Source organism: Sciurus carolinensis, chromosome 10 (assembly GCF_902686445.1).
Source record: "Sciurus carolinensis chromosome 10, mSciCar1.2, whole genome shotgun sequence".
In the NCBI taxonomy this organism is placed as follows: domain Eukaryota; kingdom Metazoa; phylum Chordata; class Mammalia; order Rodentia; family Sciuridae; genus Sciurus; species Sciurus carolinensis.
Window position 1 is genome coordinate 782528 of NC_062222.1, and position 17408 is coordinate 799935.

The window sequence follows — 17408 nt, forward strand, 5'->3', positions numbered from 1 at the left end:
GTGCATATGCTGAAATCCTGACCCTGTGGCTTGGAGAGGCTGAGTTACAAGGGAGCCTCCTCCTGCATGAGGTTCGTGTTCTTGTAAGAAAGGCCCAGAAAAACCACTTGCTCTCCCACCACGGGTGGACGCAGCAGACAGCACTGCGGTGGACCAGGAAGCCCTCTCAGCAGGCAGGAGTCAGCACTGCCTGCTCTTGGACTTCCCGCCTCCGGGCTGTGAGAAGTCTGCCTCTGAGCTAGTTCACGGCGCTTCGCTCTAGCAGCCTGAATGGAGCGAGCCAGGATCCTTCCCTGCCTCTCACTCCCGCAGTGGCAAACATCACACACCTGTTTCTAGGCCAGAGTAGTGTGAAGGAAAACTCAGTAGAGAAGGAGAGGTCTTGCTCTTCTAGAACAGTTATGGAGGCACGGAGACAGCCAGATCTACAGGACCACCTGGTGCCCTGCAGGTCACATGAAGGAGGGTCATGAACCCAGCAAAGGAAACTGACATAGCAGCATTACCAGTAAAGGAATTAAGCATCACCGTCTCCTAAGGGTTGTAAGCAAAGCTATCACAACCATGAAAAAAGATTGGAAATATATAAAGTAAGAACAGATGTGTGTTAGTCTGGTTTCATCATTGTGAGCAAAGCACCTGACAAGATCCACCTGGAGGCGGAAAAGTTTATTTTGGCTCATGGTTTCAGAGTTTCTGTCCCCGGTCAGCTGACTCCACTGCTCTGGGTCTGAGGCGAGGCAGAACTTCAAGGTGGGGCATGATGGAGAAGTGCTGCTCTGGCATGGTGGCCAGGAAGCAGAGGGGGTGGACAGCCCTTCCAGGGCAGCCCCAGCCACCCGCCTTCTCCAGCCACACCCCACCCAGTCCATTCAAATGGATTCATCACTGATCAGGCAACAGGTCTAATAACCTAATTACCTCTGAACACACCTACATTAACACAGGAGTTTGGGGGGTATGTTGTATCCAAATCTCAACAGATAGCAAGTGGAAATTTGAGGATTTTAATGTGGAAATTTGAGGATTTTACATGAAAATATGGTATAATTACTACTATTAAAATCTCACTCCAAAATAACCTGAAGAAGAAATCAATGAGCTGGAAATGTGAGAAATGACACAGCGCACACACAGCCCGAAGGAGTACAGAAAGGAAAGGCCAACACTGAGCTGTGAACGGCGCCGTTAAAATCTCAGCATCATCACGAGGAGCCCGGTGGTCGCTGGACAGGAATGCAGAGAGGACACCATGGTGTGGGCCCCAACCTGAGCAGGACCAGTTCCCAGCACTCGCACGTGACGTGACGCAGCGGAGAAACACTGGAGCTGGGAAGAGAGGAGGCCGAGACGCAGCAGAGCCTGCCTGGGGCGAGCCTCCCACAACGGCCCAGTAAGCAGCTGTGGCGGCTGGTCCAGTGCCCAGGAGAAAGGGTGCGGCTCCCTTGAGTCCAGACCGTCATCTGGCAGATCACCCAGGAAATGTGAGCTAGGATGAAAGCAGCTTTGGTTCTAGAAGCTGCGTTCCCGAGGTCCCCAGAATGGCCGCCAGGCCAGTGGGGCTCCAGTGGAGTCTGTGCCCAAACTCAGGGCAGAAGTCCGGCTTTACCATCCTTGATGGTTTAAACATTTTACACATTTCTTTGCAGGTGGGCTCCCTCTGATGTCTGTCTGCCTCCTGGGGCGTGGGCACCATTGTTAGGGCTGAGAAAAGGGAGGTGCGGCCGTAGAGATGGACCCAGGCAGAGGCGAAGCAGAGCGGTTAGAAAAGAGAAGGGAAAGGAGAATTCCAGACTAAGGTCCAGGGTACAGAGATTTTAAAGAAAACAACTGCAGGGAAATATAGTGGCGCAGGCGAAGGCTCACTGAGACAGGAGAGACGGAGAACCGTCACGGCAGCGCAGTGAAGATGCCAAGAAAGAACCCGCTGTGGGAACAAGATGAAACAGAACCCAAGTCGTTTTCTGGATAAGAATCACATTCAAAAGGAAAAGGGGACAAAATGAATAAAAGGGCAGATGGACAGACGATGGACATGCGTCTCATTGGCTCAGGAGGAGGCCTGGGCCTCCACGCCTGGTCCTCCTTGCCCCCATCACCTGCAGGCCTGCTGGCAGGTGCCATCCTGTGGGCACTGCCCAGGCCGAAGGGACGCTGGTTCTCTATTTCAAGCAGGGGAGGTTGAGAGTGGGGATCCTGGGTGGTCCTGCAGGCGAGTCCTGCAGCACTCGCCTCCGAACGCCCCCCGAGCATGGCGCTGCACCCAGCCGGGGGAGTCATGTGCCTTAGATTTGGGAGCCGAGCCTGGATGTCGGGCCTCAGGACGAGCTGCCAGGGGCCGCCCAGCGCTCCCTGCGCCCCTGTGCCAGCCCACGTGGAGAGGAGAGCACGCCTCCACGCACAGCGAGGGGAGGGTCAGGGCTGTCTCCTGCAGTCCTTCAGGCTGGTTCTGGGGACACTGAGACATCTTGCTCTCCGTGCAGTATGGAAGCCGTGAATACTCGAGTAGGAGACGGTCACAGGACTACAAATATCATGACATTATTATTCCGTCTCGATTCATTCGTCTTCAGTATTTTTATTTGGGGAATTAATGAACAAGACAATCTCTGGCAGAGTTGACGGGAGGTGAGGTAGTGAGTGGGGAAAGCCATCGGGGTCGGCAGGTGTTTGCTGAAGGCTGTTGGGGCGCCAGGCCTCTGCAGTGTCAGAGCAAGGAAGGGGGACAGGTGTCAGCCACAGAGCAGACGGGAGGACTCAGGCAAAACCAGCCCTTCACCTGTGACAAAGCAGGCATCCGAAGGGCTGCTAGAGGACAGGCAGCCAGTGGGCCTCAGGGGACGCTGGCTGTGGGGGCGCCCAGAGCCCACAGAGCCCCAGAGGGCATTCCAGACCAGTGACTCAGAGCAAAGCCCCCCCCCCCGCCCCCGCCGGAAGAGGACTGTGTGTTAGAATCTGGCCAAACATAAACACGGTCCGCTGAGAGGAGCGTGGGCCAGTGCTTTCCCCGGGACTCTGGTTGCACATTCATGAAGCCAAAACAACGTCTGTGTTGGAAACTGACGCCGGGGGAAGCTCTCTGTGGAAACCTGCCCAGGCTCCGTGGAGCTACAGGAGACTCTGTTTCCCTGTTCTGCTGACATTTCATACTGTCGATGAATCCTTACCAGAGTCTCAGCAGTGACCACAAGGCCAATGTGCTGCACTTTCCAGGGCCAGTGTCCTTGTGTGCTATGCCGCTTTCCCCATGGAAAGTTAAGGATTCTCTTGGAGGCTTCCCACAGGATTCAGCCAAATCCTAGTGGCTGTGAAGGTCAAGAGTACCATACCAATTTTTTTAATCTAAGCATTTTTCAGTGACTGCAAAAATTCAGGTTGCAATATAACAGACTGAATCCCTACTTGGGAGCTTTCAGCGGGAGATTAGTGTGCAGTTGATTGACTTTCAGCCTGAATTAGTTTAATCTCTTCTACATTAAACTGACTTGTACAAGACTCACATGCAGCTGTATCACCACAGGATTACTTTACTATGTATAGACATTTTGCATTTTAAAAGGCCTTACAAAAACATGTGCCTGTTTATATGACCTTTCATGACTGATTCCAGCTGCGGCTTGCCAGCCAATTGTAATGCTTGTTTTCTTAACAAGAGAGTAACCTTCCCTTCCTTGGAGCAAGAACACTTGGTGCATTAGCAACGAGAGCAACTTAAGTCCTGAGCAAACTCAGTTCACCCAGCGTGCTCCTCTGAGTCCAAGCCACGGCCATAAAACGAGCCAGGACACAGTGCTCCCTGGGACCAGTGTCCGCACAGCCGCCAGGCTCTGCAGAGAGGACGTGGTGTGCACCAGCACCCTCCAGCATGCCACCCCCCAGGTGGCCTGAGCCAAGTCCCACGTGGTGGCCATCAGGACTGCGGGACAGCCTGACGGCGGGGAGCCGGGTCCGACCTCAGCACCTAGCTCCTCCTCGGCGCCTGCTGGGCTTCGCAAGCTTTCTGAGATGCGAAACAGATGCGCTCTCAGAGGAGTGGCCGCCCTGCCTTGGGTGTGAGCAGGGGCGACTGCTGTGCCCTGAGAGCTCGGGGCGCGAGGCTGAAGCGGCCAGGCATGCCAACGGGGAAAGGGCGTCCTCCACGTGGGTGTGCCGAGCCTGGGAGGAGCGTTCGGAGTACGGGTGCTCGGGTGGAGAGATGACCAACGAGGAGCTGCCTGCCATGGGCCACGAGCCACGTGAGGGAGCGGGTGCAGGGTCCTGGGCCCGGAGGCCCACTGAAGAGGAGGGCAGAGTCATTCCTGGGACGCACTCCCCTGCCTGGGAACAGGGAGATCCCAGCAGTGCCCCGGTTCCCTTAGAGATGGCCACCTCCCAGATGCTGGTGCAGCTGGGTACCCACAGCACAAGCACCCCTTCTCTGGGCTGGCCACCCCTGCAGCCCCCATCTGGTCTCTGCTTCCTCTAGAATCCACCCTCGCCCAGAGTGCCTCCGACTCCCTACTTCCTAAACCCAGGCTCCCATTCAAATCCTACCTCCAGACAGGACGTGGAGTCAGGCACTGGTGAAAGGGCCCAGCTGGTCCTCTGGGGCTGTGGGAGCTGGCGGTTTTGCTCTGGGTCCAGGAGAGGAGAAGTTGTGGAGGGCGGTTGGTGAACACCTGCTGCCAATGTAGTTGCTGCAATTTAACCGCTCAGGTTTTCAGGGTGGACCTGAGTGCACTGGGGAGAGGTGAGGCTGGAGGCCTTCAGGGTGGACCTGAGTCCATTGGCGAGAGGGGAAGCTGGAGGCCAGAAGAACTGTGGACATGGGAGGAGGCGAGGCATGGCCACCTGTCCACTTGCCGCAGACATTCAGTGGGAGGTCCTCCCGGCTCCCCACCCCAGGCTCCAGGGTCAGCTTAAGCGCACAGGCCACAGGCTGCTCCCACAGTGGCACCAGGAACCAAGCAGGACCCCAGATGCTCAGGCGGAGCAGCACCACAGGAGACCAGCCACAGGAAGGGAAGGACCCTGAGCACGGCTCCGTAGCTCCCACCTGCGCAGCACGGGCGAGGGCCCTGTGCTGGGTGGACGTCCGTGGGGCCGCATTGCTGCTGGTCACTGCCACTGTCCCTCCAGCCCTAGGCCATCCATACATTAAAACCCATCTACAGGCCAACCGTCCAGAAACTGGTGTCCATGTCTTCCCTGACACTGAAACTCTGTCCAGGTCTTGGCCAGAGGTTATCAAATCAGCGACTGTGTCAGGTTCTGGGGCTGCAGTGGCCGTAGGCAGTCGTGGTCAACTGTGGGCAGCCGTAGGTGGTCGTGGGTGAATGTGGACAGCCATGGGCACGGCAGCTCCAGCAATAGACCTGAGTCTCATCCCAGCTCATTCCTCGGGCAGGAGGCTCCAGGGCAACGTGGGTGGTCTTGCAGGGGGCCTTCCCTCCCAGGGTGGGGTGTCTGTCTTGGTGGTAGAGAGGAAGAGCCATCGTGCAGTCAGCAGGTGCTCCCTGAGGACTGCCATCCTGTGTGCCTATCGGCATACGTGGCTTGATGCACAGCTGGCAGCTGAGAAGTCCAGCATGGGACTGGACAGTGTGGGGTCACTGGTATTCAACTTGTTGCAGGCTGCCGGCGGGAAGAGCTGATGGTGATCCTTGGGATCCCAGGTGTGGTGAGTAAATGGCCCCCCAAGCTCCACACCCAAATTCCTGGAATTTGTGAGTGTCTGTGTGGCAAAAGGGATTGTTTGGGGTATAATCAAGATCAGGCTCCTTAAAACAGGTAGGCTGTCCTGGGTTACCTAGAGGGCCAGTCTGGTCACATGAGCTTCTGAGGGCAGAGGATTTTCCCTGGCTGGAAGCAACAGAGGTGGGGCAGAGGGTCGGCAAGAGCTTAGGCACAGGAAGAACAGCTCACCTGCTGGCTTGGAAGAGGAAGGGGACCAGAAGGCGCGGGTGCATCCGTCCTGCGGAGGAGCTGGCTGGCGGCCTGGGAGCGCACAGAACCTCAGCCCTCAACCTCAGCCTGAGTGAGTGTGGGAGAGGGTTCCCCCAGAGCACCCTGAGGAGAACCAGCCAACTGGCATCTTGCTTTTGACGCGTGAAACCAGAACGGGGAACCCGGTGAAGCCAATCCAAGACCTGACCTATAGATGGGTGGGGTGATACATCTGCATTGTTCCAAGTTGCTGAACTCATGGCAACTTGTTACAGCAGCAAAAATGAACACACTGGGTGTCCACTGTCTCCTGCCTTTAGTTCCTGGAGGTGAGGTTGACTTTAACGTCCTCCCGGCATCCTTAGTGACATTTCTGCAAGGTCTGGGGTCAGGCAGGACAGCATGTGCCTCGCGGTCTGCTCCAGATCTGAGCTCCTGTTTCTACTCAGTGGTCTTGTGGAATACTGGCTATTGGATTGTGGCACTGGCCCTCTGCCTTTGCCCAGTAAGAAACATGCTAGGACGGCACAAGTCACCTGTGGGGGACCCAAGTCACCCTCTCCAAGGCAGCCAAGGTCTCTGTAGACCAGCGAGCAGCCCGTCCACCCCAGGACAGCTTGCAGCTGCCTAGCCAAGACCAGTCCTGCCTGATGCTCCAAGTCCAGACAGCAAGCACCCCGATGTCACCAAGATCGGGCGTCACTTGTCAGGTGTCACCGTGGTGGTACCAGGTGAGGCGCACCGGCCTGAAGGGAGCTTTGCATCCTGTTGCATCGCGGTTTGATTCTTCCCGTTTCTCTTGCCTCAGCTGCAGGTTTCTGTTCTCATGTTAGTAGGCGCCTCTCTGTTCTCCCCCCACTTATTTTGATCAGCATTAATTTCTTATTATTGAACAATAGCTTCTTTCCATAGTCATGCTTGTTCTTTGAGGCGTGGGTAGAGGTTTTTCCTCCGGCACCTGCATCTCTGTGTGATCATGGCTGTAGTCCAGTGAGATCCAGATCAAGGTGACGAGGGCGGGGGTGGGGGTGGTGGAAGAAGAGAGGCCACGGGAGAGAATCCGCAATCTATTTCCAACCTCTCCTGGTCTTAACCTGGGAAGGTGCGCTGAACATCTAAAAGGAATAAATCCACGTAACATTTCTTAACACTTATTCACAGAGCAGAGCTGAAGTGTGGAATATACAAATCAGAGTGAGTAAGAGATGGAAGAAGTACAGCTTCCTCAGCTATCTACCGAGCACTGAGTGACAAAGGCTACAATCCACAGTATGAGCAGCAGCATCCCAGGCCCTGGCACCGTGGGAAGGCAGCTGTCGGTGTGAAGATCAAGGTGTGGTGCTCAAGCTGCTTTGAAGAGCTCCTTGGCAGAATCCCAGTCACCATGGCAACGTGGAACGGAGCGCGTGGCAGGATGTGCGCGCAGACACCAGGAGTCTGAAATCCAGTCTCCTTCCACATCCTTGGCGTGTGCTTGGAACTCCCACTGACTCCTGATTCCCTGGGGGTTCACATGATTTGTCTACTCTAGTAAAGTCTAGCTTCGGGTTAGGGACTCTGACTTTCAGGAGTAACTTTTATCTTCACATGAGAGCGCTTCAACAGCCTCCACGCCCGTGTTCGATTTCCAGCGTCTGCATGTGAAGTCCGCTGGTGCCGTTCTAGACGCCATGCACAGGGCCTGGCCTTAGTCATGGCCGGGGGTCCGCTGGGCCTGGGGAAGCTCGCGGCCTCCAGACAAAGGCGAGGGATGCGCACCACGGCCGTCAAGCTCTGTCTTGCGACTTTGCCTCGAGCTCCTGCTGGGGTCTGGTGGCACCAGGTAGGGCAGGATGCAGCTGAGGATTCGGTGAGGGGACACCCGGCCAGGAGGAGATGGACCAGGAGGGCGAGGTGCTCCTTGGACTGCTGGTTCAGGGCTGCTCCGGGCCGGCCCCATCTGGACCTGCCAGCAGCTTGCAACCTCTGCGACCCAGGCCTCCTCATTTGGGACTCTGCGGCCCTTTGATTCCATAGTGTCCATCCTTCCTTCCCATGCTGTTCTGAATTCCTTGCAGACAGGGACAGAGTCGCCTCCCTGCGTCTCCGTGGCACTTGCACAGACTGGAGCTGCTCTACGAGCACCTGCAGGGCTGAATGGGCTGCCTTGACCCATCGCTCCATCGACTTGACAGTTGGTTCCTCAAGAGGCAAAATAAATGCTGTTCTTAACATGCACGAAACTCTGGTTGCATTTTCCATCCTTTGATCCTTCTTCAGTGTTTAAAAATAAAAGATTTGACTTGAACCACTGAAATTCAAAAGCACGCACAACTCAGTTGTGTCTTGAGTTCATGATGGCAACATCTCTCCACATTAATGTCAAGTGCTGCAGGAGGTTTACAGCCGAGGACTCAAGTGGGAATGGTTATAATTTTTCTTTAATTGGAGCTGTCTGAGGATGGCCCGATGGTCTGATGGTCAGATGCAGTTCCACCAGCTTGTCTGCAGGAGTGCCCCCTTCCTCTCCTACGGCCACAGCTGTGGCTCTGCCTGCCAGTCTCAGGTGACGGGCAGGCAAGTGGCCTCAGCAGTGCCAAGCAGGCGATATCAGGGACTGAGCTCCAGTGGGTTCAGGGGAAGAAGACATCGCTGCAGCAGGGTTGGCATGGCTCTGGGGTCCCTCGGGAACCCTGGAGAGCTCCTTTTTCCCCGCAGCTCACCTGTGGAGCTCTGCCCCTGAGGCAGTGAGATGAGGAGGTCCTCCCAATATCTTTTTTATGACTCCCAAGTTAATCATGATTACTTTTTTTTTTTGCTTTTAACCAAAAACAGATACAGAAGTTTTCCTGCTGATATTGTGCCTGTCTACAACCCTGTGTCCTGACTGTTCCTGGACCTGGTTCTGCAAGTGAGTCCCGATCCTCTGCCCTGTTCCACCTCTTGCTTCCACCAGTGAACTTAGGCCAGCTGCTCAAGGGCCTTCAGCAGAAGAGGCTTTTACTCTCACTGCTGTGAAACAGGTGCCTGAGCAGGAAGAGGGCCAGTGGAGGGCATGACCTGACAGGGTGATGCAGCCAGTGTGGAGGAAAGTGCTCAGGTGCCGGGCGGTGGTGTGGATGGTGGAGCGAAGCTGTGGGAACACGCGAGTGAGCACCCTGCTGTGGATGCAAAGATCCAAAGTCCTTTGTGCCTCTGAATGACCTGGGAGGTCGCTGCTCACGCGTAGGAATCAAGGCAGGTGTCTTTAATGAGTGGTGACCGAGGGGCTGTTCTGTAAGCAAGGGTTTTCTCTGCACACTGTCCATAATGCAGACACCAGGGACTTGAGGTCAGCAGCGTGAGATCGGGGCCGTCTGTGCTCCTTCTGCTAGTCTTGCCTTTGTGTTGTTTCCAGTTATCTTTTATGTGCAAAATCAAAACTCTGGCGTCCTCTGGACGCCAAGGGGCTGCACTGTGCTGACTACTAGAAGCTTCTGTAGTTCATAAAACATGCTTGGGTAGAACCTCTCCCACAGGGTCCCAGGAGGACTGAGTGGGCTGCAGAAATGAGTGCCAAGGAAACTTTTGATGCAGGAGCTCTGGATGGGCCTGAGCCCCAGGACATTGATGCAAACACACTCCGATGGTTCGGAAGCGCTGGCAGCCGCTGAAGTTGCTAGATTATAATGAACACACATCTCAAATTGGATTACTGAATCAACTCAGGGGAACACATATGCAGAAAACCGCAAGTGCAAGTCCCTCCAGAGCTCGGCAACAGTCCAGCTCGCGTCTGCTTGAGGTGCTGCAGAGCTGCCCACATGCAGGTTCACCCAGATGGACTGACAGCAAGGAGCACCTCCCCTCAAGCCTGGCTCCCGAGGGTGACTGCTCATAACGGGGCTTCCCAGAGAGAGCAGGAGGGGTCACTGAGACCCAGGAGACTCGCACATCCTCAGGACTATGAGTGCCACCAGGGTGGCACCTGTCATGCAGACAACCCTAACCTCACGCTCAGCATTTTTGCTAGAAGGGCTCTGGCGGGTGCAAGACAAAGCCACTGCAGCCTGTCTGGCTGTCCCTGAAGCACAGCCCTCCTGACAGAATGCTGGGACCAGCCTTGGAGCATGGATTGCCAAGGCATGGTCTGCGTCTAGGGTGCACCTCAGCTGAGTGACGCAGACAGAAACTCATGCTACCTGAGCCCAGGCACGTGAAAGTGAGCTTAGGTATGCACTGGCTATTCTGATGTTTCCATGCCTTATAAATGTCCAAGGTTTCAAACATTCACGTTCAGGGCTGTAGGATTCCAAACTAGTATTTGTTAGGTTTTAAGTGCTTTGTGTCTCAATGGGGAGGAAAAGTCACTGTGGAACAGTGGCTGCAGACGCTCTGGCTCTTACTGGGGTATTCTGCTCTTGTAGATGACTGTAAGCATGAGATGGTGGAAGACCTGGCCTTGGCACTTCTTCTGGGAAAATACGTAGAATATAACCCTTTAAAAAGTTGGGGTGGTCATGTGTTTCATTTTAATAATCCTCTGTAACCCTCCCAAGTTTTAAGGTGCTGAATGTTTGGTGATTCTGACCTAGAAGAGAGCCAGAGATGCTTGGTGGACAGAATGGGAAGATTCACTGTAGGACCTGACCGGAGCTCCACAGAAGACAAGACGGCCACAGTCCTCTGCCGTGACTTCAGACCCCAGCGTGAGGGTGCAGGGTGCACGCCCGGCAACACGCAGGGCAGAGCAAAGGCCTGGCCTAATAAAAGTGCAATTTCAAGTTCAGAACGATCTTTCCTAAGAAGTGAGGAGACTGAAGCATATGGCAATGACCAAAGCATGACCCTCGGCTCCAGGCGACTGTGACTCTCCACTAGGACTTGAGAAAGTCATTTGCAAAGCTCTCCTAACCTGTTTAGGATGCCACTTCTTCATTTATGAAGCTCTGTCCATCATGTGCTGCTCCAGGGTCTGTACCAGGTTTCACGCCTGCCTTGGGCTGCAGATTGCGGTGACTTGTTAAACATGTGGCCATCAATGGCAGGGTTTCCTCTTTTTAAATGAACATTCCTGCCCTAAATCTTACTCTTCCATTCTGTGGAACCTGATGTCATTTGTTCTTTGTTCTTTAAAGACCTTAATCTCAGAAGCTATCCCATATTTCAAAAAGGCTTAAAGCATTTAGGTAGTCCCCTGAGCTTCAGCAAGAAATAGAATCGGGATCGCTAACGTAGGGAGGAGAGTGGGTAAAACCAACAAGGAGAGGAAAGGCAACAGGAGAGAGGGCAGGGAAGAGAGCCCCAGGGCTGGCGTGGTAAGAGGGGGCAGTTCACAGCAGGGAGACGGAGGGGTGACCAGGAGCTGGAGCTGGACAAGGGCTGAGACTGGTGCCCACAGAGGGAGTTACCTGGACCTGGGGCAGGAGCAGGGCTGACACTGGACACCCAGAGAGGGAGGGGTGGCCGGAGTCCAGCACTGTGTGCATCTGGTTGAGCTGGAAGGCGTGGACACTGGTCCGTTGCTGCTCTGAGGAGGCAGCAGATACACTAGAACAGCATTTACATGGACCATCCAAGAGCTGGGAGTCAGGTGCGTCTGAAGGCACAGCTCTCAGACAAGTCTTTCCTGGGTTATCACAGTCGGGCCCCTGGTATCTCTTGGGGTGGCACGAGGATCAGGTCCATCCAGTGGTAAGTTTGTCACTGGCAAAGGAAAACAGCCGAGGGGGTGACGGATATGAGGAGCCGGGCAGCCTCCCTGCTGTCCCCCAACCCTGCTCGGGAATTTTGATATAAGCTCAGATTTCCTATGAACATAAAACTGCTCTGAGACCCACACCTACCATGCAGAATCTAACAGACGCAATCCCCAGCACTGAAAAAATAAAGAAATTTAAAAAGTATTTTTAAATGATTTAGCATTACAATTTTTCTGGTATGGTTTCACTTAATTTTGTTTTTTTCTTTCCACAATAACAAGGTATATTGAATACTGATAAATGTACAAGCTAGGGGCTGGGGCTGTAGCTCAGTGGCAGAGCACTTTGCCTTGAATGTGTGAGGCAGTGGGTTCAAGCCTCAGGACGACATAAGAATAAACAAATAAAATTAAGACATGCTATCCATCTACAACTACAAAAAAATGCACAAGCTACATGACTTTTATCAATTCCATTTCAATGAGTATTAGTGCATTGCTTGGTAATCATAAACTGGGTAATCACAGGTTCTTTTTTAAATTTAATTTTATTTTTATTGGTTCTTTTTAGCTACAACTAATTTCTAATTTAATTTTAGGCAGAGAGCTTCAGCTATGAGATTTCAATAGTCTGAAATTTATTCAGACTTTTTACATGTCCCCTGAACATAGTTTTTCATGGAAACTGTCCATGTATATTTGAAGAGAATGTGTATTCTGTTAAGTATTATGGTTTATCAATGTTAACTGAAGAGTTGGTTGATACTGTTGCTTAATTATTTTGCATGCTCATTGCTTTTTGTCTACTACCAGTTACCATTACCAAGGGAAAGTACCGAAAATTCTAAATATGGTTGTTAATGTCAAAAAAAAAAAAAAAAAAAAGAAACTAACGGAGGGCGTTAACAGTGAGGTGAGTGAAACAGGAGAAATCAGCAGCACCAGGCAGCAGAAACCGTCAGAACCAGAGCACACAGAAGGGACAGAAACCTACCTTCTCAGCAAAGCGCGCTCGTCTCCTGAAACACAAGAGGGTCTGGAGTGCTCGTAACTGGTACCTGGGGAGGAAAAGAAGGATGCGTGAACAACAGACGCACGTAGGAAACATAGCCAAGAGGTCAGCAAGGAGGAGGCGCGGCGACTGTCCAGGAACCACAGAGATGCAGCTCACGGAAACACCACCCGATGGGCCGGATTCCTCAGGCCCAGCGGAAAACAGAACCCAACCCAGCCAGTGCCCATGGGCTCTTGCTCTATCATCTAAGCACGAAGATGGGGAAAGCTTGGAAATAGAAGGGTTAGAAAACCAAGAAAATCAGTGTAGCTGCACTAGCATCAGAACAAGAGCCCTCAGGTCAGTAAGAATTGCCAAGAATAAAGAAAATGCTTAATAATAACTAGTATCAATCCATCATGAAAACATAGCAATTCTAAATGCACATTCTCCTAATAACAGGTTCAAAATACTTAAGACAGACTCCAACAGAAGGAAAAGGGAGAAGACGCAGACCATAGTCACAGCTGGGGTTTCAACCCCTCTTGAAATTTGTAAATGAAGCAGATGAAGATATCAATGGGCATAGGATGGATCTGAATGATATTATTAACCAGCCTAATCTAATTGGAATTCATAGAACGCCAAATTCAGCGATTGCAGAATACACCATTTTTCAAAGCATTTAAACTACTCACCAAATTAGGCCATGAACTGGGTCAGGAGTAAGCTGCTAAACATCTTGAAGGATCGGAATCATGCAGAGCACATTCTCTGACTTAAATGGAGATGAACTAGAAATTAAATTCTGAATGGTAACTGGAGAATTTCCAAATATTTGAAAATTAAGAAATAAATAGCCTAGAAGTCATAGGGAAAATAGAAAAATAAGTCTGAAATATATGAATGAATACATGAGTGTTTAAGTATGAGACTATAACATTAAATCTGTGGGATGCAGCCCACGCCGTGATGAGAAGAAATGTTAGGTCTCAACACAAAGGTCAGAAGAAGAACGATCTTAATTAAAACCCCGGAGTTTCCACTTTGGAAAGCTAAATCAAGAAGAGCAAATTGAATCCAGAGCGTAGGAGGGAAGGAGTAATGATGACAGAGACAGAAATGAGTGAAGAGGCGAAGCAGCAGAGGAAGGCTGAGGGGAAAGCTTGGCCTCCGAGGAGACCTCGCACTCAGAATCCCTAGCAAGACCCGTGAGAGGGGAGAATGGGGACAGGCGGTACCAACCACAGGGCCACAAGGCAGGAGGCAGGACCACAGATCCCGCAGGCGATACGGGGAACACTCGGGACGTTTAAACACATCTACTCCATACAGCTGGCAACTTAGGAGGAACGTGCTTATTCCTCGAATAATATCATCTGTGGAATCAAGAGTATGTGGAGACTAAGAAGTTCTGTGCCTGGCAAAGGAGTCGAATCTGCAAGCAAACTCATTCGCGCACAGAAAACTCTGGCAAGGTGGCTTCACCTGTGACTTACTGAGGCGGGACCAGTGCGGGCCGCAGCACACCTCTGCAGCTTGCAAGGGGAAGGCGTGGTGCCCACCGGCTGGGCAGCTGCAGGAGGCCAGGCCCCGCAGGCCCGACTGTTCTCCTGCAGCCCTGCAGCCTGGAGGAGCAGTGTATGGAGACAGGAGGCCGCGTCCTGCTGGAGAAGCCAGGCTGTCCTTGTTCCTCCGAGGCCAGCAGACCTGGCGGGCCCCAGAGTCCACAGACCCAGAGCTGAGTGCCGCCGGACACCGCACACGGCTTCACCAGCCCGCCCAGCTTGGCTGCGTGAGCGCTCGTCTCACTGGACTCCGCGGGTGGAGGCTTGCAGGCGGAATAGGAGCCCGACCTCTGTCTCCAGGAGCAGGTCTGTCCTCCACACCGGTCCCAACAGAGGGGAGCACCACTGGCAGTGGGGGGTGCTCAGGCACGTGGGTGAAGCCCCATGCGTCCCTCGAGGAGAAGAGGGTGGTGCAGAAGCCCGACTGTGTGGCTCCAGCTCCACAGACGGACAGACGGAGCCCAGGCAGCCTGGGCCAGGCTTCCCGGGAAAGGCAGAGGAAAGGCTGGCGTGTGCTGTGCTCCAGCTCCCGCGGGGCTCTCGCAGTCGCGTGAGCCCTCCCTCTGAGGGCTGTGGACCTCCGGACGCCCAGAGCTACCGTAAGGTGGCTAGGAGAAGCAGGCCCTGGAGAGGCTGGAGCGCCCATTCCCCGGGGGCTGGATGGACCCTGAGCCTCCCACCTTCAGGGAGACCCTGCCACTGAGCGGTCCCCCAGCCCTTCTTACTTTTATTTTGAGACAAGGCCTCATGAATCTGCCGAGGCTGGCCTAGGACTTGCGATCCTCCTGCCTCCGCTGGGATCAGAGGCGTGAGGCGCGGCGCCTGGTTCCAATGGGCTCTGGAGAGCAGTGAACAGAGAGCCCCTCTGGAGCACAGAGAGGGATACGTGAGCCCTGATACAGCCGACCCTCAAAGGAGCCGGCCGAGGGGGCGGGACGGGGTTCCACGGCCGTGGGAAGGAGCTTCTAAGTGCAGCTTTTGGGTCCAGGAAAAGACACCCCGAGATCTGAAGATCTCTATCTCACAGTTGTTGGAAAGCCAAGAATATGGGGATATTTAAAGTATTTATGTTTTGGTACAGTCTTAGATTGACAGAAACACTGGGTAAATGCACAGTCCGGGCCAGAGCAGCAGAGGGCCAGGGTCCCCACGGTGCCCGGCACAGGCCCTGTTACTGGCAGCACCTTGCATCCTGTGCTGCGCCTGCTGGATTTCATGAACCAAGATCGCTGCCGCTAAGGCTGGTCTCCCACTGCACAGGTCTCTGGGTTTAAAGTGCATGGCGTCCAGCACACTCTGGGCAGTCGCTCTGACCCTGGAGCTCCATCTGTGCCCCCTCCCGCCTGCTGCGCCTGGTTCCACTCTTCCCACCACCCAGGCTTGGCCTCTCCAGACGGATCACCTCCAGTTCTGACCCTGCGATGCCTTGAGTGTCCGCAGACAGGCCTTTTGTGGGCACAGGGAACGTGTTTGCCGTTGTAAACCAGCACCCCAGTCCCCAGTGTGCACCGGGTACAGTCCGTGCGAGAAGGTCAGGCTCCGTCTGGGCTCTGGCTGGCTCCCGAGGCCCCTCGGGGGTGCCTGGCTGACTGAGGTCCTCCCTGAGCAGGGGTCGCCCCGTGGGCCCCGCTGATGGTTGGGGCAGAGCACTCTTGTGCCCACGGCTTCCGTGGGTTTGCTGCCATGGCCACCTCCGCTTCTGGTCTTCAGAACACACAGACGTGTGGTGCTTTTGAGTGGGATGTGCTTGTTCAATCTGCTCTTTAACACAGTGGCTTCCCCTGGACGTTGGAAGGTGATGGGTGAAGACCTGTCCCCCGTTCACTGATGAAAATGCTCGCCATGATGATTTAAGTGTGTCAAGCTTCAACATAGCGAGTGCCCCTCATGTCTCTTGTCCTTTATTTTAATCCTTAGTGGTTTCTATGAATGCAGAATATTTTTAGGCAATAAGCAAGATGTCTTTGACAGTAAGATTATTAAATTTAACGATGACAGTAAATTATGCTGGCGTGTATGATGAAGTATCTAGAGCTCACCTCAACACCTGTGGTTCCCCCTCACTGAGCCATCTTCTCACCTGACTGATCATGGCCATCACAACTGACCGCAGTGGCTCTGGCGTCTCCCTGTGTAGGATGAGAGTCCAGGCCTCAGCTCTGTGGGCCTGAGGCTCCAGGACCAGGGGCCTCCTAAGGCACTCCGACCCTAGGTGGTAGATATCCAGAGAACCACCTTGCAGGCTGTCTTTAAAGCTGGCACAACTTTATGAAAACTTAAAAGAATGTGCTTTGGTTTTCTCTTGTGGAATTCTGATTAAAATAATCCATCTGATTATCATCTATGCACTTAGGCAAAATAAGCTCTCGCTGGCGCTCAGTCAGTTCTGAGCTCTGGCTTTTTCCAGCCGTTGTGCCAGAGCTATTTTAGAACAGCACCTGAAGACCAGCATTCTTAACGTGTTCCTCGGACCTTACTTGGTAAAAGATAAGCCTATGTTTTCCAGGCTGCCCTGTGTGTCTGTTTTTAGTTCAGTTTAGCGAATGTTTTAGGTTTGCATCACAACCGACTGGTGCTGACCAGAATACAAGGTCAAACCTGAGGGCTTTCGGCTTTGAAAGGAAACTAAAATAAATAAGATGTGGGACTAGCTTCACGCTATTGAAATCACTTTGCCCCAGTTTTCAGAAAGCACACACGAGATCGATGAGCACATATCGGATAGGATTCTGAGTCACATGATTCTTGCACACCGTGGCAGCTGAGTGTGCTGCCATGCTGCCATCCAGCTTCATAGCTATATCTCCTCACTGGACCTCATCTGTGGAGTCGGAACAAAGAGCTCAAAGTGAGGTCTGAAAACAGAATCTCATGCGATTCTCTCTCTATTGGAAACATTATTGGTTTAACTTATAAGTGGTGGGTTAGATGATTTGTGAAAAACAGGTTTCCTATTTCCCAAAACAGTCTGTTCTTTCTGCGGAACCAGGTTATCGACCTTTTTCAAGCACAGTAGATGCCAGTGGGTGGACAGTGATGTGAATGAGCTGGCACTGGACTGGACGTGGGTGAGGCGGGCATGCCTGGGGCCTCAGCCAGCGGCAGGGCTGGCTGGCTGTGACCAGCAGCCCTGCACACCTAGCAGGTGGGAAGCCACCTCTGGGCCTGGAGTGTGTTTGGCCGTGTCCTCGGGCTCCACAGGGTTCACTGTCCACCATCAGCTCTTCTCAGAGGGAAGGACCAGGCTGCACAGGGCGGGCCG

At 53.3% G+C, this 17408-nt stretch overlaps 1 protein-coding gene across 2 annotated transcripts in view; it reads right to left on the reverse strand.

Moving 5' to 3' along the window:
* Nucleotides 1-17408, reverse strand: part of LOC124994892 (mitotic spindle assembly checkpoint protein MAD2A-like) — a 75943-nt gene that overhangs the window by 15283 nt on the left and 43252 nt on the right. The window contains exons 3-4 of one of the 2 annotated variants that reach the window (XM_047567197.1): nucleotides 12579-12642; nucleotides 11547-11589 (exon numbers count right to left, since the gene is read on the reverse strand). In XM_047567197.1, the coding sequence (XP_047423153.1) occupies nucleotides 11562-11589; nucleotides 12579-12642 (92 nt within the window). In that variant the 3' untranslated portion in view covers nucleotides 11547-11561. Of the gene's footprint in view, nucleotides 1-11546; nucleotides 11590-12578; nucleotides 12643-17408 lie in introns of those variants that run through there. The other variant, XM_047567196.1, reaches the window with a different exon arrangement.